The sequence below is a fragment of the Protopterus annectens genome, chromosome 10.part0 (assembly GCF_019279795.1).
Source record: "Protopterus annectens isolate FY-2018-M chromosome 10.part0, PAN1.0, whole genome shotgun sequence".
In the NCBI taxonomy this organism is placed as follows: Eukaryota; Metazoa; Chordata; order Ceratodontiformes; family Protopteridae; genus Protopterus; species Protopterus annectens.
In genome coordinates this window covers 706,898,069-706,925,900 of record NC_056744.1, presented here as the reverse complement: position 1 = coordinate 706,925,900, position 27,832 = coordinate 706,898,069, and the positions used below count along the sequence as shown (strand labels likewise).

Here is a 27,832-nt window from a genome sequence, read left to right as displayed (position 1 = left end):
CATGAATATCAGTTAAAAAAAATCCTAACACTAAATGTGTGACAGACCCTTTCAATGTGGAACTTCGAGGAACATGAACTTTTTCAGACCCCAAATGAGGTACGTTCCTCATAATGAGGTACACTTGAGAGGTATGGTCAGGGGAAATTTCCAAGGCACAAACTGAGCTAGCTACAGCTAATAAGAGCTCTCTCTAAGTAGAATGATATTTCTTTTACAGAGCAACCCAAGACCCAAACCTAATGAACTTAGTGTATATCCGTAAATCAAATGGGTCTAGTGCTACCCATTCCACTGACTTAAATATGGCCTGTGACTTAAATAGGACATGCTGGAGGGACACATTTATCTCCCAATGACTGGCATGTCTTTGGAACAGGCTACCAATTCATGTTAAACAGAGCACCTCTATAAAATGTTCAAGAGGAACCTGGATGAGTGGATAGGGCACCATAAATTCTTACAGGGGATAGTGCCCACAACCCTTCTGTTCATGGGCAGTCATCACTAAATGCAATCTAGAGTATTGACTAGTGATGCTACGGTATTACATCGGGTGAAACAGCTAGGCTTAAAATGACCTCTAGGTCAATAGCCTAGTAATCTCCTATGATCCTATGATCCTATGAACAGTGTTTCTGTTAAGATCTACTTGTTTAAAGATACCTGGCTGTATCAGTGAGAGCAGGTTTCCTTAATGAGCTAATGGATGTTAGTTCTTTTTAAGTGCAGTATAGGTAGCTTTATTCTTGGTGGGTCCAGGTACAGATCTTACTATTGTATTATATTCTAATATGAGGATGTGCTGACCTTACTGGCATTACATGGTTAAGAAAATATTTTTAAGAGCACGAAGGTGTCCCTGGCTACATCCGCTTTTGAGAAGTGGCCTAGAGATTCCTCATTTCTTTTCAGTGATAGAGGAAGCCTGGTTTAACGTGGATTTCTTGACAGATTAGCACTTGCTGTGTGGGTTAATGAACTCTTTTGTGGAGATGGCAGTGAAGAAATGTGAGTCTTGAGTTGTATTTTTGATACAACTCATTTATGAGCAATCTTAACATGTCTTGTATCACTGCTTGCAATGGGAGACTTTTTTCATTTAAAGATGTAAGCATGAGCAATCATTAAATGTTGCCTGCAGTTATTTTAATTTGCTGCCTTTCACAAATGTAACTTTGCAGCATTACGTTTATCAGCAGTTATTCACAGATTTAAACATTACAAAGGCATAGAAAGATTGGACTTATTTCCTAATAGAAGTACTGCTCACAGTTATTCAGTAGAAATCATTTTATTTTTAATTTGTATAAGCATGTAGCATCGTAATTTTAATTTTTCCATTTGGCATTATGTTTTGCTTTTTTGCTCACTACAATTTCCATTGGCTGTATGGGATGTATAGGGAATGGGTTGTTTAAGGATCTGTCTATATTAATTCATAAAATAATTATGTAAATGTATGTTCCCCAAGAATGCAAATACAAGGCATTGGCATTCAAGCCTCAGAGATGTACATTGAATATTGTGGTTTATGAGTACTTCCCTTGCCATGCAGAGGGGGTTTCTTCTGCACTCTAATTTTTAAATATTGGCCTGCATAGATTTACTAAAATCTACAAAAAAAAAGCTATACATGCCTAAAACACAACCCCAGAAACACTTCAAGAAATGCCTGTTGTGAGCTGGTGGAACAATTTTAGCCACCTTTATAGCTAGCTGCTAGCTTATGTCACATCGAGTTTCACATGTGCAATACTCTGCACGCACATGTTAATATGACGGGCGGACTGAAGATCTATGTACTGATGTAGTCAAACATGGTAAGTACACTAACCATTCAATCAATCCATTGACTCTGCCATGAGGGATTACAACCATTAAATGTATTCTTTAAATTTTTCAGTTGTAGTTCAAGAGCCAGAAGTAGTTTTGATATATTTATTAAATCACAGTGTAGAAGTCCAAATCACTTGCACCAATTTCCTCTCAACTTTCTAAACTGTAATCAAAGCAGTACACATGGATTTTTTTTTCAATACCTTGATGAATTGTTTCCCTTTTCTGATGTGTACTTATAATTTTGACATGTTTTTCATTAACCATTAGTAATTCGATATAATTTCTGTTAAAAATTCTTGCAAATAAAGGTTAATTCAGAGGTAGTATAAGTTGATAATTTTTTTAAAAATATAAAACTAAAGTCGTTATTTCATTAAATCTGTACATTTTTAATAACATCTGTTATTCTAGCATTTATAATAACTCTTTTTAACCTGCAGAACAACTTTATGGTAGCAGCCTTAGTATAATTATGTGTCACATTTATTTTGTTGAACCATTTTAAAAGACATATGTTTACAATATTACAGATCTGTGTACAAATGGCCTGGACCATTCTAAAACTTACATGACTCACTGCATTTTACTGATCAAAGATCTATATACATATGAAAATACATGTATACATGTTTTATCTCAGTCCTGCAGCTTTGGAATATGAGTGGGTCTTGGAACACTTCATGTAGTAATCTGTCGCATTTTTCCTCTTCCAATTTAGTTTGCCCCTGTGTTTTCTTGATAACCAACTGCTAATCCACCTTTTTCATTATCCTGCTAATCCCTGTGCTGTTCAGGTTATTAATCAACTTTCCACTTGATATCCTTATCTAGGACTTTTTAAGTCATACAAAATATGATCCACCATCAGTCCTTGAGATTTTTTTAATCAGTGACCCACAAAAAATGAATATGAATGCTAGACATGACCACCCAGTGGAGAAGCCATGCTCTGTTTTGTCTTTGTAAATAAAATTGTTTTATTTAATAATGCTACAGATGCCCTTTTATAATAGATTCCATGGGTTTAAATGGAAACACTGCAAGGTGAATGTGTGTGCGTGTATGTTTGTGTGTGTGTGTGTGTGTGTGTGTGTGTGTGTGTGTGTGTGTGTGTGTGTGTGTGTGTGTGTGTTTGTGAGAAAGGGAGAGACAGAGAGTGAGAGGGTGTGTGTGTTTCTGTGTGTCTTTCTCTGTGCATGTATGTGTATGTCGTTTTTCTGGCTTATATCTTGCCATATACATACTGTGTAAAATTACTACAGCTGATTGCCTCCAAACTAGTATTCCTGTTAGAGTAGAATGAAAATTCTAACCTACATTTGCTTAAGCACCTGTTCAGGATGTTGTTATATACAACAGTGCAAATGGCACAGATGTCATTTTAAGAAATAAGAGAGCAGCATCAGGAGGGTGCTACACTCCTGAGTGTGCCATCCTTCAGATGAGACGTTAGACCGAGGCCCTATCTGCTTGAGTTGGTGGTAACTCAGGTAGATGTAAAAGATCCTACAACATCTGTAGAAAATACTAGGGGAAGTTCCCTAATGCCCAGGTCAAAATTCCCCTAATAGTGTAAATATTTCCTCAGGTCTCCCCTGAAAAAAAAAACCTACTAGCCTAGTGGGACTAATGAAGTCATCAAAACATAAATAAATACATGAAAATTAATATTGGACTTGTTTACTTCCATGTGGTTGATGTTGCGGGCTCACTGTTAAAAAAGGTAATAAATCTTCTCAGGTGTGACAGACATTTTCAAAAAAAAAAAAAAAACACCAGCTTCAGACTTGAGACTGCAGAATAGATCTTTTGTGGGTGATAGCAGGTGAGAAAATGCCATCTTACTACGAGAAATGCAATAATATCAAGTCCATAACCTTTTTCTACATGCTAAAGGAATGTGGTTTATTGCATGAACATTTCAATACATTTTAAGTCTTTTGGAGGTGGGAATACAATAGTCTAATAAGAAGTAAGAAAATATTCTGTCGCCTATGCCTGTCTGCCATCAGTTTCCTTGGTTCCCATCTTCCTGGCCTATTCCTTCTTCACGTATGCTCTGCTCTCTGCTGCCCAGATCACACTGTGGGGAAGCACTTCACCTCACTGGAATTTATGCCTCTACTGGTTATTAAGAATAGTGGCAGCAGATGAAAGCCAAGTTAACACAGTGGCAGAGAGTGTTCCTAATCATCATAACACTTTCCCACTGCACCGTTGATATATACACCACTCATAAATGCTCACGTGGCCTTGATCATGGCTGTACTCTCCTATGCATACGCTGAAATTTAGCTGCATGGGTAGTGGACATTCAGTTCTATTTCCGCTACTGTCTTCTCCACACCTGAATGACTGGGTTATCTGACCATTGAAATGGCTTTATCACTGTATGCCATGGACCTATACACCATACCATTTTTACTACATTATCAGAGCCCACTTTTCATGCAAAGAAGGAAACTGATCCATATTTAGTCAAACTTGTGTCATATTGCTGTTTCAGGTTCCCTGAACAGACTGCTGTAACTTCCTGTATTCTTTTCATAAATGTAATGTTATCTTTGTACATAAACTCTTAGGAGAACACACAGCCATTCCCAGCTAGGAATGCTTGATGAATGTCAGTTTTGTACTTTTACAATGTACATTGTCCCCATATTAATTGATTTGCAGGTTATTGCATTCATCTTCTGTACCTTTGTCTGCTTCAGTTTTGTTCATAACCGCTTTTCCCAAAGTAGTTTTCCTTCAGGTGTATTTCCCCATAAGATCTGTTCTCAGTGTATCCCTGTGCTCATTCCATAGCCCTCAACCAATCAGGGCCAAATCTCACCAGAATCAGGGACAAATCTAGAACTAATCAGGAACTCTGTTAAAATATTAGTACTACTAACTTGAGACACTGACAAAATGAGTGAATATGTATTAATATTAATTTTCTGAAGTAAAATAACTCTATAACTCTAATTTTTGAAGTTATTTATTAAATATAATTCACCACCTTTTCTCCAAAAGTCTACAATTTTAGGAGAGATTAAGAGGGACAGAGAGAGACAGAGCTAAAATTTCAGACAAAATCAGGGACATCCTGGAAAATCAGGGACCGGCTTACTATAATAAAAGCTGCTGTTTTCAAAGAAAGAGCAAATCAGAAATATTAATTTTAAACTGCTTTTACAGGTTTGTGCAGTCTCAGATTTAGAATCTATTAGTAAAGAATTTGTAGGTATAGTGGCTAGGGCTTTCTCATAATCAGAAATTGTTTAAAGATTGCAGGGGGTTTCGTGTGTGTGTGTGTGTGTGTGTGTGTGTGTGTGTGTGTGTGTGTGTGTGTGTGTGTGTGTGTGTGTGTGTGCATATACTTTTGTCTTATCATATATTTATGTCTTATGTGGAAGTATGTGTTGAATATGCTAAACATGGGGAAACTGGGGTTTGCTATCAAAATATTGAAAGCCCTAATGATGACCGTTCACATCCCTGAACTGGAACAATAAACAATAGCAAGCCAACGGCTCAGAATGTTGATTAGCTCGGAAGGCAAGAATCGACACTCGACAGTGACTGGACCGCTCACCATCGGAAAACTACACCATCTTAAAGGCATACATATTTCTACTGTTTTGCAGCGGGGCAAGCCTCCCTTCACACCCCACCCACCCTGTTTATTTTATATATATATATATATATATATATATATATATAGATGTTTCAGAGTTGACATGATTTGCATTCACAGTTTTGCCTTTTTGCACCTTGCTGTTCGACCTTCTGACAGATGGTAAGGTGCATTTCATTAACTTGATAGTAAACCAGAAAATGGATTTATGAGAAAGCATTAGTGGCATTTGCTGATCCATTAGATTATTTTCTTGCATGTGTTACTATTCATTGTAAAAATTAATTTCTCCATCCATTTTATAGAAGAACTCATCTGTAGCTAAGCTGATATAAGTTTGCCTGCTCATTTCTGGAAATGTAGTTAAAGACATCAAACAGAGATGGTTAATCAAAAATAAAGTTATTTGGACAGTAGTGACACAATATATCTCTTCCTGTGTGTTACATTTTGACCACTGGTTAAATCTTGGCAACAGTCACCATTAATAATCCAATCCAAAGACGTCAAACCTTAATGCTATTGCAGTTATTTTTGCTTTCCAAATATTTTTACTTCTTTACAATGTTAAAGGGTATTATTTTACCTTTTTGCTCAATGATAAATTTAATATGCCTCATTTCTGAAAAAATAATTATTTTCACTTTTGCTCTTCCTATTGAATTTGTTTTCCTGTTTCTGCTTACAGTTGCTAACAAGTATTATTTCTAATAATATACTTTCATGAATTACCTTCTAAAGATTATTGCGACATATTTTGCCTGACTTACAGTATGTACTTCTCTAAATGTTGAATATCTAATGAAAAGCATTACATTATATCTGTTTGCTGTGTGGAAGAGATAATTAGACTGTGTAATCTACTGTTTAACTGCACTCAGTCTGTCTTCTCTCGATCAGTCATTCCCTCACCTTTTTATAGGTTCATAGGTACATACCAGTCTATCAGTTTGTAGACTATTATAAGCTTAATCAATAATCAGAGGTCAGAATCAAACCATGTACCTTTTATCTGTGAGGTAAAGAACTTAACCATTATGCCTTATTCTTTGTCCTGCTCCCATATCCTGCAGTTTTCCTAGCAGTGCCTGTATAAGACTGTGCCAAAGACTATAGGAAAGACCAGGTAAGCCATGTTTATTGCTAATCTGCTTTCAAGTTTTTCACCTCAACAAGTCAGAAATCTAGATAATGTTGAAAGGATATTTCAACAGGCCATGAGCCCATGTCAGTTGTCGTTCTGGCAGGTGTTGTCCTCCTTGAAGTGAGGCACTCTTACCTTCAGCATTTTCCTAAGACTTTCATTGTCACTACTGTCATGCTGACAGAGCTATAGTTTCTTGTATATTAGTACAAGGCTGGTATGCTTGCTGTTTTCTAGTCTTCAGGCACTTTTACACTGGCCAATGATTGGCTAACAGTCTTTGTGACAGGATCTGCCAGAGTACTAGCCAGATTCCAGAGGACACTGGGTGATGGCCCATTTTGATCCATGTGCCTTATCCTCCCTTGAGGCTACAGTTTCCTCTCAAATTGCTCCCTCTATAGTCTCACATCTGCTCTCATGTGAGCACTTCCCCATGTCATGGTATATAATATTTTATTTTACTGATAAGAAAATTATGGTCAATGATACTGCTACATTTGTTTTAGATATATTTATGTAGTTATATGCTGTTTTAAAATGCATCTGGTGTATTTTATAAAAAACATATTTACAAATATTATCTATGAAATAGTAGGTATGACAATCTTTTCCACATCTTCTTCTTCTTCTTTTGGCTGCTCCCGTTATGGGGTCGCCACAGCAGATCAACTGTTTCCATTTCTTCCTGTCCTCTTCATCTTTCTCTGTCACACCATCCACCTGCATGTCCTCTCTCACCACATCCATAAGCCTTATCTTAGGCGTCCCTCTTTTCCTGTTACCTGGCAGCTTCATCCTTAGCATCTTTTTCCCAATATGCTCTGCATCCCTCCTCAGCACATGTCCAAACCAATGTAATCTTGCCTCTCTGGCTTTGTCTCCAAACCTTCCAACCTGGGGTGACCCTATAATGTACTTATTCCTTATCCTGTCCACCCTCGTCACACCCAGTGCAAATCTTAACATCTTTAACTCTGCCACATCCAGCTCTAACTCCTGCCTTTTTGTCAATGCCACTGTCTCCAACCCATATAACATAGCTGGTCTCACTACCCTCTTGTAGACCTTCCCTTTCACTCTTACTGGTACTCGTCTGTCACAAATCACTCCTGACACTCTTCTCCACCCACTCCATCCTGCCTGTACTCTTCTTCGCCTCTCTTCCACACTCACCATTACTCTGAACTGTTGATCCAGATATTCAGTTATATTAATACTCAATGAAGCAAAGCTGTGCAATAATTTCTGGATAACACTATGGCCTGAGGAAATACAAATAAGAAACTACCAAAGTTTAGCTATATACTGTCCTCCTTATATAATGCATTATAGGTAAACAGAAGTCCTATTTGAATCAAAAAGGGCAGTTAGACATAACAGCTATAGGAACCAGACAGGGATATGTTATGGTGTTTTTTCTTTTCCCCTTGCACCATAAAACCATGATATTTTTTCACAGTTAGTTGCATGTTGAAGTATTCTATTGATTCTGTTTTTTTTTTTACTTTTAAACCCAAGTAGTTATTATTTTTTTCTTTTTTTCTTTCATTGTCTACTTACTTTTTCACTTTTTGAAAGAGTCTATTTCAGACTGCCCATAGTTCTTACTTTTGCTTTTATACTTTTTGTGTTTCATCTGATAACAGTACTTGGCATGGCATATTTGCTCTATAGGCCTAACTACTTTAAATATGTTTTTTCCTAGTACAGTTGTTTAGTAAATGCATAGTCCTTCCTTGGGGGGGGGGGGACTTCTTTTCAATAACTTTATCAGTTGTATTGTTTTGCCCAGACCTAACTATGTCAAACCAGTGAACACTCCTTTCTTTACTGTATTAAGTTATCTTTGTTAGTAGGTACAGCACATTGGGCACCTTCTTACTGTAGCATAAGCTTACTGTTGTAGTGCTGATGTCATACCAGTGATACTATTGGTATTAAGGAGGCTGTGCAGCTTCCAAGTTATGCACACTGAACATCTTCTGATGATCATCTGGTACATGTTTATAATTGTAGAATGACCTACAAAGCCTTTTGATAGCCAACTGATAAGCAGTGGATTGTTTACATGGCCAGTGGAAAAAAAATAAATAAATAACTGCAGCAAAAACCTTGTGCCATAAGGGATGTACTGCATAATTTGATTTACTATCAAAATGTTGAAATGCAAAACATTTTTTAAAAACTTATCTTGAATTGTTTATCCGACTTTGGTAATACCAAATTACCAACATGTTGGAAATGGTAACCATGACAGTAGACATTCGAACATCAGAACTTCCAATGTTGAAAGTCAGTGTTACCATTAATATTTTTGCAGGAGGGCCCCCTGACCCCCACCTCCTGCATATTATATATGCCAACTCCAAGATTGAACTACAGTGAGGAAAAGGAAAATTTCCCAGTCTGCACTGTACCACGACCTTAATTTAAAACATCAACTTCATATTAGCGAATGTGTACTCACTTTTTCTAATATGAATTCAAATATTTTCAGTTTAGCATTATGAAGATTTATAGAACACACGTTTGACCAACCCATATTCGACGAACTGCCATTCCACATTTTGATAGTAAGCCCATCATTTACATTTCACTATTGTGGTGGTCATCCTTAGAGATTATGATTCAGTTCTCATGCTGGCCACCTACTGTGCATAGTAGTGCAAGAGCAACTGGGCTTGTCCAGTGGTTTCTGCATTTCAAACTAGGTCAGAGAAACAGTTTGTTCACTACAGTTACCCCTCGTGTTCAGAACCGAATACAGATGCATCTCATACTGCTTTTCTCTTGCTTGTCCTCTGCTCTACCCTGTCTCCCTCTAAATTTCCCTGTTATAGTTGATTCTTTGAACTTATTCACTCACTGACCTTTCTACTTTGCTCTTCTCTTTGCATCCTACTACCAACCAATCCTTTTTTCCAAATGCTTCTTTATCCTGTAGATGTCCTTAGTATATTTATATATATCCCTTTTCTTCTATTTACTTACTTATTTTTTTGAAAAAAATCAAGTCCTTTTTATACTATGTACCAATCTTGTTTTTATTAATGTTTTGTTATACATTTTTGTACTGTGTTTTTTAATTTTACTTGTAATTAAATGTTTTTTGTAAGCTCGCTTTTTTTCTCCCGGCCTCCACTGAAAATGGACATGTATCCAGTTGGACTAGCCCGGTTAACAAATGTAAAATAAAAATAAATAAATAAATAAATACTGTTAGTACTGTAGTCTCACAGGAGACCATTCCCAAACTGCACTGCTCAGAGACCATTCCCAAACTGCACTGCTCAGATTGCTACAACCATAACTGTCAACAGAATGTGCAGCTTTGAAAATATTAACTAACCTGTGCTTTAGCGCTAAGTGGTACACTAATAATGAACAGTTATGAGAAAGCCAAAGGATAATATACTGTAACCTAAGTTTGTGTAAAACTTAACTTATGGATTCTCCTTAACTTAAACATTTAATTGCCTATTTGGCAGTTGCCAATAACTTGTCATGTTTTGTATGGCATATCAATTTTATAAGCAACTTTGTGAATTTTTTATTTACCACTTTTCATATACAGTATTTATAGTATCAAAGTAAAGGTGTGTTATTAGAGTATATTGGATTTAATAAATAATTTACTGCATCTTTGACAAATTTGCAGTAATTTGTCATATTTTACATGGTATATCTATTTTATAAACAACTTCATTAATTTTGTTTTGCCAGTTTTCATATGCAAGATTTATAGTACCAAATAAAATAGTTGTTATTAGATTGTATCTATGTCAGTTTCCAATAATTTGTCCCATTTTTATGATTTCTGTTTTATGAGTAACTTTATGAATATGTTATTTTGCAGAATTTATAGTATCAAAGAAAGGTCTGTAGTCTAGATACAGTGCCAGTTTCCCAATAATAAGGGCATAATGCCATTACTTCTGTCCATAGCCTTTATGTGTAACTTAAGTATGTGGGTAATTCTAACATTAAGTACCGAAAATTACTAAACTGGTGTAAGTCAAGATTCACTTTGGTGACTTTTGCTTCCTAGTATCCTCAGTTCTTAATATTTAACTGTTACACTTAAAGAGTAATAATTTATTTGGCGTGATCTGTAATGCAGTCATACAGTGGATTTAACAAATGCTTGACTCATCTTATGACATGCTTTACTGACATCTTGGACATGAATGGCACTGTCATCTTATTCTCCATTTATGCAAGTCAACAAAAAGACCTAAACTGTCTCCAGGTAGTCTTGTTTTAAATTAAATCCATGTATAATTTTTGGAAACATGACAGTAAGAAAAGCATTTAATGTTATACATGGACTTTAACATTTTAAAAAAATTAGCAGGTATTTAAAATTTAAAGTAAAACAATTGTCTCTTCTATTTACTAATTTATTTATTTTATTTTTTGGCACTCTGTTGTCAGTCATATGAACTGACTATTGTTTTACAAACAGCACCTGTCAGCTTGATACATATTGAGATAAACAAGATTAAAAATACCTTATCTGCAGTATGTATGTATCTTTAAATTCTGTTTTCATACTCAGTGCCATTTTAGATGCTCTTGGAAAAGTTCAATTTGATGCAGATAACAGCTGTCTCTGACAAGCTTTACTGTGGTTGTCGGTAGTGAGTGTATCGAGTAATTCAACCCAGCTTCACAGTTCACTGCATACTGTTATACAAGGTAGCATCCATAAACCTTTCCCAAACAGCCATCTCCTGGTTTATTAGATACTTATCTGATCATCAACAGGCAGTTAAGTGGCAAAATGAACTCTGTACTCTATTTTTTTTAATTTCTCCAAATCTTTGGAGTTTCTAATACCATGACAGAAATGGACCCCCATTCCTAAGTCAAAGTACGATTAAAGTTCATGAAATTAGTATTATTTCAGTCTTTGATATCAGCCAGAAGTGCTCTTTGCAGCACCTGCAATTTGCCCAGTAATGACTCCTTCTGCAATTCGTATGGAGTTACAAGCATTGGTAACACATTTAAATATGATTGTAGATTATTTTTATAAGACCCGTTGCTCCTCCTACTGTTGGAAATGTCAGGGTATCTTTCTTCCACATTGCTCTCATTTCTGTCAGCAAATCCTGATATTTTATGACTTTATGTCTCTCTGTACACAAGGCACTGTTGTCACTGGGTGTGGCAATTTCAATGATCAATGCTACTTTTGTCTTCTTTTCATGGGCCACTATATCCAGTTTTCTAGCATCTATCTGTTGAACTGTTGGTAATGGATGATCCCATGTAATGTAGACCATCATTTTCTATGATGCTTTGTGGCTCATGTTTCCAGTGTTTTTTAGCCATTTCAGTACCGTAATGTTTGCACAATCCCCAGCCAGTGCAATAGTCTGGGCGCATTATTATGCCTTTCAGTATACAGTCCTTCTGCCATTAGTATGTCACAGCCAACAATGACGTGTGCAATTCTTTCCATTTCTGTTTTACAAAACCTACATTTGTCTGTTTCTCCCACATGTTCAATGGACTTTGTAAACCAATGTGTACGTAGTCCACTATCTTGGGCCACCAATATTAACCTTTCCTCTCTTGGTTTGGATTCACCTCTCCTTAACCATTCCTGCATTCATTCCCAATCAATATGAGGTTCTTCCAGAAGTTTTCTATACTTGCAACTATACTTATGCATTTTCCACATTACTTGCCTTCTCATCTCTATTACCTGTCCCAGTTGGTGTACCTCAAGGCTCAATTCCTGGTCCACTGCCCTTCACCATTCTTTACCAACAAACTCTGCACAGCCACTTAACATGGGACCATTGTTCAATACGCAGATGACCCCTCCTTTATATGTTCGGCTCCCTCTCTGCCAGAACTCCTACAAAGAACACAACAATCTTTCCTAAACTTCAAAAAATTCCTAGCAGACTCCCAACTAGTACTCAAGCCAAGTAAAATAAAACTCATGCTCTTCACCAGTAGCAAAATGCCTGATTGCCTTCCTCCTTTTGCTAGCCACTCTTCCAATAAAACTTTAATTAAACCTGTCCATCACAACAATCTCCTTGGGGTCACAATAGATAAAAGTCTTAAATTCAACAAACACCCAGCTCTAGCTATCAAAAAGGTCCACATTAGGTAAGGTTCACTCTACATACTCATGCCATTTCTGATACCATGAGACATTCCATCTCCAGAACAGATATATTCTCCACCCTCTTGTATGTCTCATCAATATTCACTAATCTCAGAAAAACAGACCTAAGCAAACTGGAATCCCGCTATAATAAAATTGCCAGATTTACTTCAAAACTTCCCCATAGATCACACCATTGCACGGCACTACACCAAATAAAATGGATGGAACTACCTAATCTTTTATCCTTTAACCAGATAACTTTCACTCACTCCATCCTTCACCATCCTGATAACTGCTCAGTGCTCAAGGACTTAGTTCAGCCCCAGTCCAACTGTAAATCCCTAAGATCCTCCAACAAACTCCTACTGAAAGTAACTAAATCTAATAAGAGTCATGGTGATTCACTGACTCCAACATAATGTCTAAGTCCTGAAACTCTATGCCTCAGAGTATACTTAATACTACTAACACACCCAAATTCAAACGACTTCTTAACGAACACCTAACCAACACCTGGCTTTGTGCCTACACTAGCTCAGGCTAAACTTTCTTCCCTTCTTTATCCTATTACCATACAATGCCTTCTCTGTATTCTTTATCTGTCAACCTTTACCCAGCTTCCTCCTTTTCAGCCTACCTCTCCCTTCATGAACTTTTTCTGCAAGGGAATTCCAACATCATATGTTTAGCTAATGACATGTCACCTAATTTTATTTACAAACAATCTTTCTTTTTTCCATCTTATGTTCAGTTTATGTTACCTTATTGTTTGAGTGCTGTATCTTCCTCTACAAGTTACTGACTTTAATGTTTTAATATTGTACAGTCCTGTTGACCATTATTATTCACTTATGTGAAGACACATTGACTATCTTACCACTGTAACTCATTTAGTAGTGTATTCTATGTAACAGAGCTTTCCTTCACTGTCTTATTTTACCACGGTAACTTTATCACCAATTGTGTCAATGTAATTGATCTTTTCTCCCTGGGCCTCCACTAAAAATGGGCCATCGAACCAGTCGGACTTTCTCAGTAAACAAAAGTAAGAAAGTAAGAAACTAATAAATAAATAAATATTTGAGGGTGGTAGCATTCATTGTCCTTCTGATTGTACTGATGAATTTAAGTCAGCAGTTATAGTGATTAAAATGCAATCTTTCCAGTATTACGATTAGTTTAGGCTCTAAATGTCCCTTTCCCCTTTCAGAAATGTTTTTATATTATGCGGCAGAGCCCATGTACACAGAAAGAGTCCATATGCTGAGTAATGTCACTACATACCTACGTTTGAGAATGTCATTTGCCAGAGGAATCTTTTCAGTTCTCTCAGTATATAGTACCACTTTTCATCTGAGGCAGCTTTGCAGCACAGCAGAAACCTTAATTAACCTTACCACCACTTTAATTCTTGATGTGCTATTCAGAAAAAGAATACAGTGTCTAGTCATAATCCTTGGGCACACTTTGCTGTCAGGTTTGCATTAACATAGTCACAATTTATGCAATCACTTGGTTCAGTTGACTGGTATTTCCATTGTAGGAAACAGCACAACAGTCAGTATTTGTAATTTTAGTACCTGTGATTCAGCCATTTGATAAGCACAAATTTCAGCTGATATTACTCCAGGCCATGACGTACGTCTGTTTGCACATTCGGCACTCCTACTCCTGGCAATACAGCATACTAAATAAACAGCAGTGTATGCTTAACAACAATACATCAGGCTTTCAGCTTCACCTTTACTGTTTAGCAGGTGAGCTCTTTTTAATTTTTGAGTCACATAAATTACAAGGGTTCAGAAGTTTTATTACCAGAATGGTATCTTAGAGTAAAGCAGTAGCTGATATCCTGGTAATAAACAAAATGGTTTAATACCTCTTCCAGGAATGTATCACACTGGGCATTTTATGAATTTTTAAACTGCATAACCACTCCATTCATAACAGCTCTGCTTCTTCTCATCTCCTCTGTGTATTCTGTAACTCCCTACTTTTTTATATGGGTTTTGGTTCATCCCATATTCTTACTTGTGTTCTTTCAGCTTGGTTTTGTCCATGAAAAAATACACTGCCTCCAGGAAATTATATGTGATGCATTGTTGAAAATCTAATTAATAGCACCCCCCATGTGATCATATTATTTATTTATTTATTTATGTATGTAGGTATTTATTTTGCCTTGTTTACCGGTAAAGCTAGACTGGGTGTTGAACCACTTTTTTGGAGAGGCCTAGTGAGAAAAGCTCCAGTGTTACAATAATACAGAGTCATATAAACAGACACATTTATTTATTTTTTATTTATTTATTTTACATTTGTGTTTACCGGGAAAGTCCGACTGGACACGGGTCTATTTTCAGTAGAGGCCCATGGAGAAAAGCTCCAGATAAAAATACATTAAATACATAAAATATATAAAAACAGCACAAGAATCAAAGTTGAAGAGTCAGAATATCTAAAATCAAAATTCAAACAGGAAGAGATCAACAGTAACTGGTTTATGGATATCAAGTTATATACACAGCCAAAGGTTAGAAGTGTTAACATTTTGCAGATAGGTACATGTGGTGCAAAGCAAAACTCATTTGCATTTCTTAGCACAGTGTTTATAATATTATAGAAATCACATCAAATTTTAAAATATTTACGTTGATACGTTAGTTTTAAAAATTAGGAGATGAAGAGTGTTAACCCATACTTGAAGTATCTTGATGTAGCATACTTTTCACACTACATGGTGGTTTTACTGGGTACATAATATATGTAATACTTTTGAGGTGGCATGGAAAGCTGAAGGAAGGATGTAAAGCAGAGGGGATTAGACAGTGTAAGAGTAGATCTGTTATGGGTAGTCTAATTTTTACAAATTAGTAGGGGTGAAGTAGAATAGCGTTATTGATTAGCAGCATTTTATATTATATTGATACATAAAATGTATTAAAAAGAATCATAAAAGAAGTACATATAACTGAGGCAGTCTTTCTTAGAAACTTGTGCACTGCCCTCTTATATACCTATACCTATACCTATTGGGCAAAGCAGAAGAATATAGAAGGAGGACAGCAGAATATAAACATGAAATCAGTTTCTAAAAAATAATAGTTACGGTCTAATAATGACTGTTCGAAAGTGCATTTACAGTGAGTACAAATAATCTTACCTCATGTTTTTTGTTAGTCTTGTATACCTACTGCTGTTTTCCTATTCTAGCAAGCCACACTACAGTCCTTTAACACACAAAGCATGGTATCAACTCTGTTTTTTTCCGTCAGATGTTTACTAATGCCATACAAGCTGAAGAAGGAGCCACCAGTTACATTACAGACAAGAACCTTGTCATAGAAGACACAGACACAAGGCTGCATGATGTAAGAGTTCAGCTTCGAAAGAAACCTCATCATGGGGATGTTTTGTTACACGGTCATGTTTTGCTGGAAGGAGATTACTTCACCACTGAAGACGTGAAATCCTTCAAAGTCAGGTGATTCACTCTACTGATCCACATGATAGTTTAATAATGGCAAAGTCATTTGTAAGCTAGTTGTACAATTATTTCTGAGAGTATGCTGAGCAAACACATTAAACTGTACATTCTCGATTGTAAAAACTGATCATCTAAATATTTGGTCATGTGACACTGCACCCCACCAAGCAGAAACAAAGAAAAGAGTGTAGAAGCTAAGTTATGTTCATTAACTGTGATAAAAAAATCACATTTAATTTACAGATTTATTTATTTTTTTGTTAACTGGGTAGGTGAACCTATCTAGAGGTATAGATGATTCTTTTCAGACATAATTGGGCATAAGGCCTTCTGTTTAGCATTGAATGTATACTATAAAAATCATAGACAAAAGTATAAAATATAGGTATTAAATGTATATACTTTAAAGAAGTATATACAAGGTAGCATTTTAAATTAATAGTACAAAAGTTTGATAATATCTTTTAAGCAAGATTCACAGTTGATGAGAGGATACAACATGCTACTTTTTTAAAAAAAATACTGCTTAGTCATTGGGTGGCACAGTAACTAAGCACTTAGTATTGCTGCCTCACAGTGCATGGTTCTCCAGTTTGACTCTCAGCCGGGGATACCTTCTGTGAGCAGTGTGCATGCCCTCCATGCACCATCGGTTTATCCACATGGGATTTTGTAGTAAGTTCTGATTTCCTCCTACATCCAAAAAGATATGCTGTAGGTGAGCTAATGATCTTCCAAACTGCCTGTAGGTGTGTGTGTGTGTGTGTGTGTGTGTGTGTGTGTGTGTGTGTGTGTGTGTGTGTGTGTGTGTGTGTGTGTGTGTGTGTGTGTGTGTGTGTGTGTGTGTTTGTGCCATGCATCTGTGAGTATTAGTATCTATTTTGTAATGAGTTGGAGCCTTGTTCAGGATTAATTTCAATGCCTTGCACCCAAAGAGTACTAGGGTAGGCTCCAGATTCCCTGCAAATCTTTGTTTGTATTAAGTGGGACATTAAAGGACAAACAGATTCATTAATACATATCCATTGTCATTGCATCATTTGCAAGATATTTGAGTGATATGAGATTGTAACACATTCACCTGTAAAGCTACATTCATTCACTCACACTAGCCTGTCGGCTCCCCTAACTTTTTTTCTTTATCTCCCCTCATTACATTTAGACTTTTGATTTTAATAACAAAAAAAACTTCACTGAAACTGCCAGTCCTTACTGATTGTTTCTTGCAGTCAAATGAGCAGCTGTGACCGGATCCAACTGAATATCTTTTCTTGACTGCTTACACTAGGCTCCCAAATGGTACACATGTGTTTTCTTACTATCTAGGTTCCCATGATGCTTTGAATAATTTAAAAACATCTTTCTGGCATTCTGCGCCATCTTTTACTTTCAGTTTAATCTGGGATCTCCTTTCTTGTCTGCTGTGATGTGCAAGTTCTAAATAAGGTTCATTTTCTCAACTTTTTATGTGCTTTTGCATTGTTTTATGTTTTTCTTAGGAGATATTAGAAGATATTTCTAGTCTGTTTACTTATTGCTTGCTCACTGAGTCTCAATATTTGTTATACTTTTGTGCTGCAGTCTATATAAACTAGTGATTTAAGTGATTTATAGGTATTTGAATTGTTCTTTTTTCAGCATATATTCATGTTTTGCATCTGGACATATAGCCAACCTTCCCTATATAGTTTAAATTGTGCTCATAATATGTTACTAACTTGACTGTATGAAAAGACTTTCAAATACTGTATAGAATATTGAAGAGAACCCAATACTGTGTAGCTATTATTGTAATTTCTAGTCTTTTATCTACCTCTGTCTGCTGGTGTAATTGTGCTCTTGACATGCTATTAACTTGACTGTGTGAAACTGCATTTGCAATACTGTATAAAATATTGAAAGAACCTCAGTCTGTGCATAAATTATTGTAATCTCCAGTTTATTAATTCACCTTTATCTAATGAGTATCTTGATTCTTCAACCCTGCTTCCTTTCCTCATCTATACTGGCTGTAAGTTGATAATATACTTGTTAATCTTAACCCTCCTAATTATACCTTCTCAAGCTCATCTCTGTATATCATTTGTCACTCTGCAACTACATAGCTGTTTATACTGCACTGCTATTGTTAACCATATTTGGTTGTTCTGCACATCACCAAGGCAGACTTGCTCTCCTTTTGGCTACCCCTATTTTCTCTTTCTCCTCCACCTTTTACTCTATATTGTAATTTGCTCTACTATTCAATTTCTATGTCTTAGTAATTGGCACCACTCTCCTGACAAAATTATTTTAACACACCTTGCTTTCCCTTTTCCAAGCAGGCAATAAAAGCTAACATTCTTTTTTTCTACTTATGCTCTACTACACTTTTCTACATGCATTCACACATACTAGCCTGTCAGCTACCACCCACACACTTTTTTTCTTTATCTCTGTTTACTACATTTAGACTTTTTGTTTTAATAATAATAAAAAACTTCACTGAAACTGCCAGTCCTTATGGATTGTTTCTTGCAGTAAAATGAGCAGCTGTGACTGGGTCCAACCCGCTCCATTTTCCCTCTCTCCACTCAGACTCACTCCACTTCCCTACCCTACCCACAGTTCCCACCCACCCCATTATTCCTTCATTTACTCTTCCCAAAACTCCTCCCACTGACAGTTTAGCCAATAAAATCCCTACACTATCGAGTATCTGTTGAGTATTAGCGTTCTTACTCTTATGTATACTACATCACTAATCTTAGCGGACTTACTCTTATGTATGCTACGTCACTAATCATCCTAACCTCCTTCTGCTAACCTTCCAATGCATACAGTAGCAGCCAACTTTTTCATATATATTTACTACATCTCTGCAACTTCATATACCACAATTCTACTTGCTACTATCTCCTGTTATTTCCATCTCTGTTTGTTACTAACTTTAACAAGCCTCTACCTAGGTTATAATTCAATAATAAATTGTCTTCAACACCTCATACATTCCTATTTGTCTTTTTATAGGTTCATAGGTTAGTACTAGGCTAACTCCCCTTGCAAGCCATTTTAAGCCTAGCCAATTATCCCTTGGGAGACTTGAACCCTGCACCTTGTGTTTGTAAGGCAAACACCTTAACCATTAGGCCACCCTCCCAACCCCATGCTCTATCCTTTCTTATCCTTCTACAACTAACATCATATCATACATCTACTGTTAACCCTTCTATTTCTTCTACAGCATAAACTACACCTATCTTAAAAAATGAAAAAGTTATTCAAATATATCACCAAGTCTATTTCACACATCCACACTAACCTCTCCAAAAATCAAACTCCTACCTTATCACTCAACATTTATTAAATCTCAAATGTACTCTTATACAGAACTTTTTCCCACCTAGTCATCTTTCATTTCCCTTGCTGGTGATGTTCATTCAAACCCCGGCCCCTCCATTACCCCAACAACAGCCACTAGCCTATCAAATTCATCCATAAGCAAGAATCTAAATGTCTTTACCCTTAATTTTCACAGCATCTGCAATAAAAATCTCAGACTTCTATGCCTGGATAGCGCTGCATACTGATGACTTCTTAGCTGCCATAGAAGCCTGGCTAAAACCTGAAATATTATACAATCCCCAACAAGATACGACAAAAACTACAACCAAGGATCCATTCTTGACTGGATCCTAGTATCAGGCCCTGATAAATTCACACAAACCGGTATTCTCCCCAACACACTAAGTGACCAGCTACCCTCATACACTGTCAGAACATCTGAACATACACCCAACAAACACTTGCACAAGGCAATCCGTAACTTATGTAAATTTAATCTAGAATAATTTCTAGATACACTAAAATCTGTTAACTGGGCTACCCTAAAAGCCCTTCCAATAGATGAAGCCATTGAATACTTCAATACCACATTCTTAGATATACTTAATAGCAAAGCTCCAACCCAGAATAAATGAACTAGAATCAATTATGTCCCATGGCTGGCTATCTCATTCTACCAAGGAACTAATGTCCCTTAGAGATAAAGCACGGAATGAATGGCAAAAAAATAACACCCAAGACAACTTATTATATCACCGACAACTCCTTAACAAGGTTAAAAAGCTTATTACAACAGATAAAAGGCAATTATATACATACCAGCAATCAAATTATTCTCACCCCCCCAAAAAAAGAAATCTGGACAACAGTCAACTCACTTCTTAAACAAGGCTCAAAACAAAATCCTAGCCCCTTCCCAGATAAATCTTCTGTACAAAATGCTACTCTCTTTAACTCTCACTTCATTGACCACATATCTAACCTATTGCAATCGTCTGCCAATAACTTACCTTCACTAAACAATGCTACGTTTGATGTCTCCAGCAGCTTTTACTCTTACCTTTACACTTTTCCCAGTCCATACAAACTACATAAAAAGTACTACAAAAAGTCAAGCCTTGTACTAATTTAGCTGATAATCCACCAGCTGAATACCTTAAGCTTGCCACTGAAGCCATTGCTTATCCAGTCAGTATTGTTATCAACAGGTCAGTTACTGAATCTCATATCCCAAGCATCTGGAAAAAGTCCTATATTATCCCACTTTACAAAGGAGATAACTGTTCTGATTTATCTAACTACTGACCCATTGCTATCTTATTACCTTTGTCTAAAAAAACTAGAAAAATGTGTCCACTCACAACTCATTATCTTCTACACAACCTCCTTCCCACCCGCCCAACATGGTTTAAGACCTACTCACAGCACTACAACTGCCCTAATATCATTTCATGGACACCATAAATCATGCTAGAGAATCTGGTCAACTTGCTTCCACAGTATTTTACACCTCTCAAAACATTCAATACTGTTTCACATAATACATTATTATACCAACTTTCCTCTTTTGGTCTCACACCCATCTTCCTTGCATTGTTCACAAGTTACCTGTCAGGCAGACAACAATCAGTAAAATAGCAAGGCACAATGTCTCCCTTCCTACCTGTTATTACAGGAGTACCCCAGGGTTCCAGCCTTGGGCCTTTGTTGTTTAACATCTTATCATAGGATCATAGGAAGTTATTAGGCTATTGGCCCTGAGGCCCTTACAAGCCTAGCCAATAATTTAACTCATGTTCCAACAAGTCAGCACATGATGCCACTGTCCAGCAGGGACACAGGTGGAATTCCAGGGGTGTATTTTCAGTTTTCCATCCAGTTATCAAGGTTGATCTTAAAAAGGGTTAATGATGTACTCTGCTTGATGTGGAGTGGGAGTCTATTCCACAAAAGGAGGAGTCTCTGGGACACAAATCTGTCCCACCAACAAGTCCTATTGATGTCACAGACAAACAACCTACATTCATCTACCCACCAACTCTCTTTAATCCAATACACTGATGATTCATCTATTATCTGCATTGCTAATATCTTACCGGAACTTCAAAATGTTAGTCAAGAAGCTTTCTCATCTATTGAACTCTGGCTTTATAACTCTCAACTACTTCTCAATAACAAAACTAAACTGCTAGTCTTTGTCCCCCCAAAAAACTGCAAGAATATAAAACAAATTTAAACATCCATTCCCCAAATAACACACTGATTGAAACTGTTCCATATCCATACTGCTTGGTATAATTATTGATGATAACCTAAAATTTGACCTCCATATACAAAATAGCATAAAAAAAGCTCATCAGTAATTAGGAATGCTCTAGAGACATTCACATTTTCTTAACCAGTCTACAAGAATCACCTTCCCTCTTGTATGAGGCCAACATCTTTGCTAATCTTCAGACCACTCCCTTAACAAAACTTGAAAGTTGCTATAATAAAATTGCAAAATTTGCCACAAACTCTCCATGTTCCACTCATCACTGCATTGCCCTTTAATCATTAAAATGGCTGAAGCTCTCACAGCAACTCACCTACTTACAACTCCTAACAGCCCATAACATTATCTATAAGCCTACTACCTGTCCTGCACTAACACCTGTCCTTTCTACCTATCTCCCTAATAGATCTCTAAGATCCAAAGACAAACAACTTCTTTCTGTACTTAAGCCCAATAAAACTGCTGGAAAATCCCTATATTCCTATTGCACTGCCAAAGCTTGGAGCAAACTTCCCACAAACATTACATCAGATATCAACTTCTGTTTAAATAAAGCATGGATCTGTTCCTGCTCTAACCCTTTTTGACACTGTATGCTTGTCTAACTAACTCAAACTACACTTTCACAATATCTATTTTTCCTTTCCTTTCTCCCTCTTCTCCCCCTTTCCACCATTTAGTTCTCCGTCTAGTATCTGTAATAGACCTAAACTTCTCTCTGTAATGTTCATACCCCACTACCTTAACACCCCAACTACTTACTTTTTTCACTCTAGCTCCTTCCCCTGTGCACTTAGATTTTCTTTATTCCTTTCCTGCTCATTCATTTCTATCCTTTTCTCATCTCTTACCCTGTTTTCTTCCCGTGTGTTTCACTGATTGTCACTATCAAATTGTAACTAGTGCCTTATAGTCTAATTTTCCTCCTAAAATAATGCATTATACTTATTGTAATAATTTCTACTTGTAACGTACTATTCTTCTGTTCATCACATGCTTTATTATATAGTTTTATTGTTTTATTGTCTTAATTTCTATATTAATATTTCTTTTTACATGTATTTGGAGCTTTCTCTCTGGGCCTCTGCTGAAAATGGGTCTTCCTGGACCCAAACTTTCCCGGTAGTCAAATAAATAAATAAATAATTCAGCAGGGATTGAATTCCATTTTGCTGGAATGTATAGTTGTGTAATTTGAACCTACCATAACAGTAGATGTTTGAATGATCACTGCTGCAGTAACCTTAGCTATATGGATTATATCCTGCTAAGGATATAACAAGACAGCCAGCTTCCAAAGCTTCAGGGCACCTTCCATGCTACCAAACTGCCAAGCAGCTCAAGCTGAGCTGACTGACAGACAAGAGATGAGAGCTCTGCAATCCAAGTAACTTTAGCTGTGACTCAGCATGAATCTTCACTTAAATTAGTCAGTCATCGAGTAGAAGCCATTCTCGGTTCTACTAATGGGTTCATAGATATAGTTTAAGTTAATAACCGCAGGGGTCCTTTTAAGCCTAATCATATATCCCAAATGTACCTGATAAGCTTAGGCTCCTTAAGACTATTCTAAATGGTATATGTAACATTTATAGGATGTCTTTATCCATTATGGACATATGTAGATGCTAAACCAGGGATGAAGTTTCAATTCTCCATCCACTGGTCCATATTTTGCTTGATTTGGGTTAGGGAAGAACACTGCTTCACATGGATAGGAAGCCTGCTACAGAAAGGGGTAGTTGCTGAGATGCATATTTTTCCCTTCAACTTGTCCTGTTTATGTTCCAAGCAAAGTTTAAGTCCCTTGATTGGGTAGTTCTGATGCTATCTGGAAATATAGAAGGCCTATCACAGTGAGGTTCAAGGATGCACTGTATGTTAGGTATAGATCACCCCTCAAAAGTTTATACAAGGCTGGATACAGGAATAGGGTTTGAGGTGGTGCACAGCACATTGGACATGTTCTTTCCTCACTGTATCTTTTTGGTAAGGACATTTTAGTTTGTTTGTTTTTTTCAGTTGTTGCATGTGCCTGGTCAAGGACATACTGAATAGGGCATTGTAATTAATGATTGGTCTGATAAGCACAGGATGCAATGAAACAATGACCTCTTTGGATCTAGATACCATACCTTTGCTTATATGTTGTGCAACATAGAAGACACAGATGCATGATGTTCAAAGGCCAGGCTACTGCCAACAGCAATTTATTTATTTTTGTTTTATTTATACAGTTTGTTAACTGTGGTAGAGCACTGTTCCCACTGGGCCAATTTCAGTGTTAGCCCAAAATATGAACACAGATCAAGTGGAAAAAACAAAAGTAGTTTATACAATAAAAGAGCATGATCAAAGCAAACAAACAGTTAATATACAATAAAAAATTATTTAAGAAGGTTTGTTTGTGTCTTTCGGCTTTTCCCGGTTAGGGGTCGCCACAGCTAATGATTGGCAGTAGAGTTTTACATGCTGGCTTGCCAGGCCTAACGCCCAACCTTCAACAAAGCAATGCCCGTTCATGAATGTCGCCACACAGAAGACGCTCTAACTGAGAATCGAACGGGCAACGTCTAACTGTGAGGCGACAATGCTACCGCAGCACCACCACCGTAATCAGCAAAAAAAACATAATGTACAATATTTACATCAGTTAGAGCAGGGACATTTTAGGAGTTAGAGAAGTAATACTGTAGTCAAAATGATAGGCAGTATTTGTCAGAGATTTGGAAGACTAGGTTATATGACCTGAAACAGAGCATTTACAAGCAACTTATGCTGTGAGGTGTTTTTTTAAGTTGTGCACAAAAGGATGAATAGTTAGAGAGGTCTTTAAGATTTGAGGAAGGTTCCCTCTAGATCTTGGATGCAAGGGTAGAAAAGGTGTGGTTAGAGTATAGATGTCTTTTTTTAAGTGCTTACAGGAAACACTATGCGTGGCTACATGATCTAAGGTTACATGCGTGAGGAAAGAGAAGGGCAGAGGTTTTCTTACAAGAGATGGAAAAGTTGGAACCAAGTAGTAGATTGGCTCATTGCCGAACTGGTAGCTATTGGGTTTTGGCTAGTGTGAGACAGTGGTGTCCATAATTTGGGGAAAATGTATAGAAGCAGCAGATAAAGTTGGAGATTGCTTGGATTGTGGTAGAGTTTATTTTAGATGCAGATACTACAAGAGCTAGGCAGTATAAAATTGCGCTAGAAGAATCCATTTGCCGATATCATCTATGTATCTTTTTCCAGGTGTTTTTTTAGATTTGGGTGGAAGTTATGCAGGTGATCAAGACAGACTCTTATGTATATGAAGGTGTTAATCTGTGCACTGGCATTGTTAAGGTGGTCAAGAATAAGAAGTGAGTTGTGGTTCTTCTGACTTTTAGTGGAGGTTCTGCAGAGCATAGTTTTAGTTTTTGAGGAGGTTAAGTAATATATATTTTATAGTGAGCCAGTTAGTGAGGGAGTGGAATTATTTTTGCATTTCATGTTGAATTGATTTGGTTGTATGGCTGGAGTAGAAGATAACCATGGCATTGGCTTAAAGTAAGATTGCAAGTTGGGGAAGGTCAACTCCAAGCCTATTTATAAAATGGAAAAAAGAAGAGGGACCAGTATGGAGCTTTGAGGCACTCCTAAAACTAAGGGAGTGGTGGTTGATGTACTGTTCATAAAATTTAATCAGAAATGTCAGCTGGATAGATAATTTTGGAACCAGACAATAGTGTCAGTGCTAATCCAGACATCACTGAGGTGGTTAAAAAGGATTGGGTCAAAACCTCTGGCAAGGTCTATAAATATGGCTCCAGTAAGGAAGTATTTGTCCATGGCTAAAAGGGTGTGATCAGTGAAGGTCCAAAGTGCAGTTGAAGTTCTGCGGCCAGACCAGAAACCATGTTGCATGGAAAAGCGAAGGCAGTATTGACTTATGTTGCTTTAGAGGTGATTATAGACCAGTTTTTCTAAGATTTTACAAAGGGTAGGAAGGATGGAGATTTAGCAGTAATCACTGGGTAGCTTGGAGTTGGATTTTTTTGGGGAGAGGTATGATTTTGGGGGTCTATATTACTGAAAAACCCTATTCCCGAATACCTAAACATCGACACCTATACCGCGAACCATGAAAATCCCGAACGCACTAAACCGCGAAAAAAAAATATCGAACTGTCATAGTCATCCAACCCCACCACCCACTACATACTACCTACCCAAAGAAAATAAATAAACCACACACATACACTAACCAAACCCTACTTCTAACCTAAGGTAAAGCACCAAAACCTTACCTCTAACCGTACACTAAAGCCCACATACACAACTAACTATGCACTATCCTTAACCCCTCCCTAACCCTAAGGTCCGTAACTACCGCACATGTCCCCTACACACATACACCCAAACAAAAAAAATAATCCACATACATATATTTAACAAAACCCTACCTCCAACACTACACTAAACCCCACATACACAACTGTCTATGCACTATCCTTAACCCCTCCCTAACCCTAAGGTCAGTAACTACTGCACATTTCCCCTACAGACATACACCCAAACAAAATAAACAATACACATACATGCACTTAAAATAGCCCTACTTCTAACACTACACTAAACCTTACATATATTACCTATCTATACACTTACCTTAACCCAAATCCTAACACTAAAGTCCTATCTATCGCACACTTACCTTATGGAGCTATACCGCAGACGGGCCAACTATAACAAATCGACATTGCAGAATTTGCTGTTTTGTACATTCGGGATTTCCAAACTTCACGCAATATGGGTTGACGTCTTCGTATTCGCTCATACGTTTTTTGTGTTCGTAATATAAAGACTGATTTTTGCTGTTTTATGTATATTGGGCATACAGTTTTGAATTAAGGAAAGGTTGTAGATTAGCAGCAATGGAGTAACAATGTAGTCTCTACATTAAAAATGAATGAGGGGGAGTGGGTGTCTGTCCCTGCTGAGTCAAGCTTTAGGTTTTCAAGAAGAGGTATAATATCTTTGGTTACCATCTTTTTTATGTAGAAGAGGGAAGTATAATTGGGAGTGAGAGAGGTTGAGTCCACGTATGTGAGCTGATGAAGCTAAAGGTGAAGCAGTGAGTAGTAAAGTCTGAGGATGAGAGAGAGAAGAGGAAGAGTGTGCACTGACAGTAGTTTTACAACCTGTTAACCTGTTGACCTCTGCTCAGAAATGTTTAGAGGTATGAATAAGATTTGATCGATTTATTCTCATATGATGGCTCTTAAGATATCTAATTGCTTGTGTGGACAGGTTTCTGAGGAGGATATATTGTTGGGGGAGACTTCAGGAGTGCCATGCTTTGTCTCTAATAAATGGGCAGGTTTTGAGTTTGTAAATGAGCCAGTTTTTTTCTTGGACTTGTATAATCTTGTGACTATAGGGTAGAATGATTCTGATAGAGTATACAGAGGTTCTGTGAAGAGCTGGGCAGCATTATTAGGGTTTGAGGAGGAGAGTGCAGGGGCCCAGTTAAGAGAGAATAGATATGTTTTAGTTTGTTAATGTTTACTTGAGATTTATGATGGAATACAATGAGTTTTGGAGGGGGAATTTTTGCAATCAGAGTTGATGTTGAACCTTATAGGTTAGTGATCACTTAGGTTAGGAAAGTGGATACAGAAGGGATTGTCTGTCATTATTAGATCAAGCAGTGGGCGACATCATGAGGAAGATTGTGTCTGATGGGTTCAAAGACAATCTGTGTGAGATTAAATACATTGATAAATTCAAGTATGTAGTTACGTGAGGATCCAAGGAAGCTGAGATTAGAGTCACCAAGAAGAATAAGATTTTTGATGCAAAGAACAGAGAAGGTTAAGTTCCTGAGTAGGTTACTGAGCTTTTGCAATGAAGGAGGAGGAGGGATTCATGATTCAGTCAGTTTGAGCACACTCAGAAGACCCAAGGCTGATCAGCGTTATCAGCTGTTTTATGCTTTTATGAGACTGTTTGTTTAAATACTTTGAGTGCCT

General features: G+C 37.0%; 1 protein-coding gene across 2 annotated transcripts in view; it reads left to right on the top strand.

The window, feature by feature from the left end:
• Positions 1-27,832, top strand: part of LOC122813289 (FRAS1-related extracellular matrix protein 1-like) — a 1,751,891-nt gene that overhangs the window by 449,453 nt on the left and 1,274,606 nt on the right. For both annotated transcript variants that reach the window (XM_044085535.1, XM_044085536.1), the window contains exon 14: positions 16,017-16,225. In XM_044085535.1, coding sequence (XP_043941470.1) covers positions 16,017-16,225 — 209 coding nt within the window. The remainder of the gene's footprint in view (positions 1-16,016; positions 16,226-27,832) is intronic.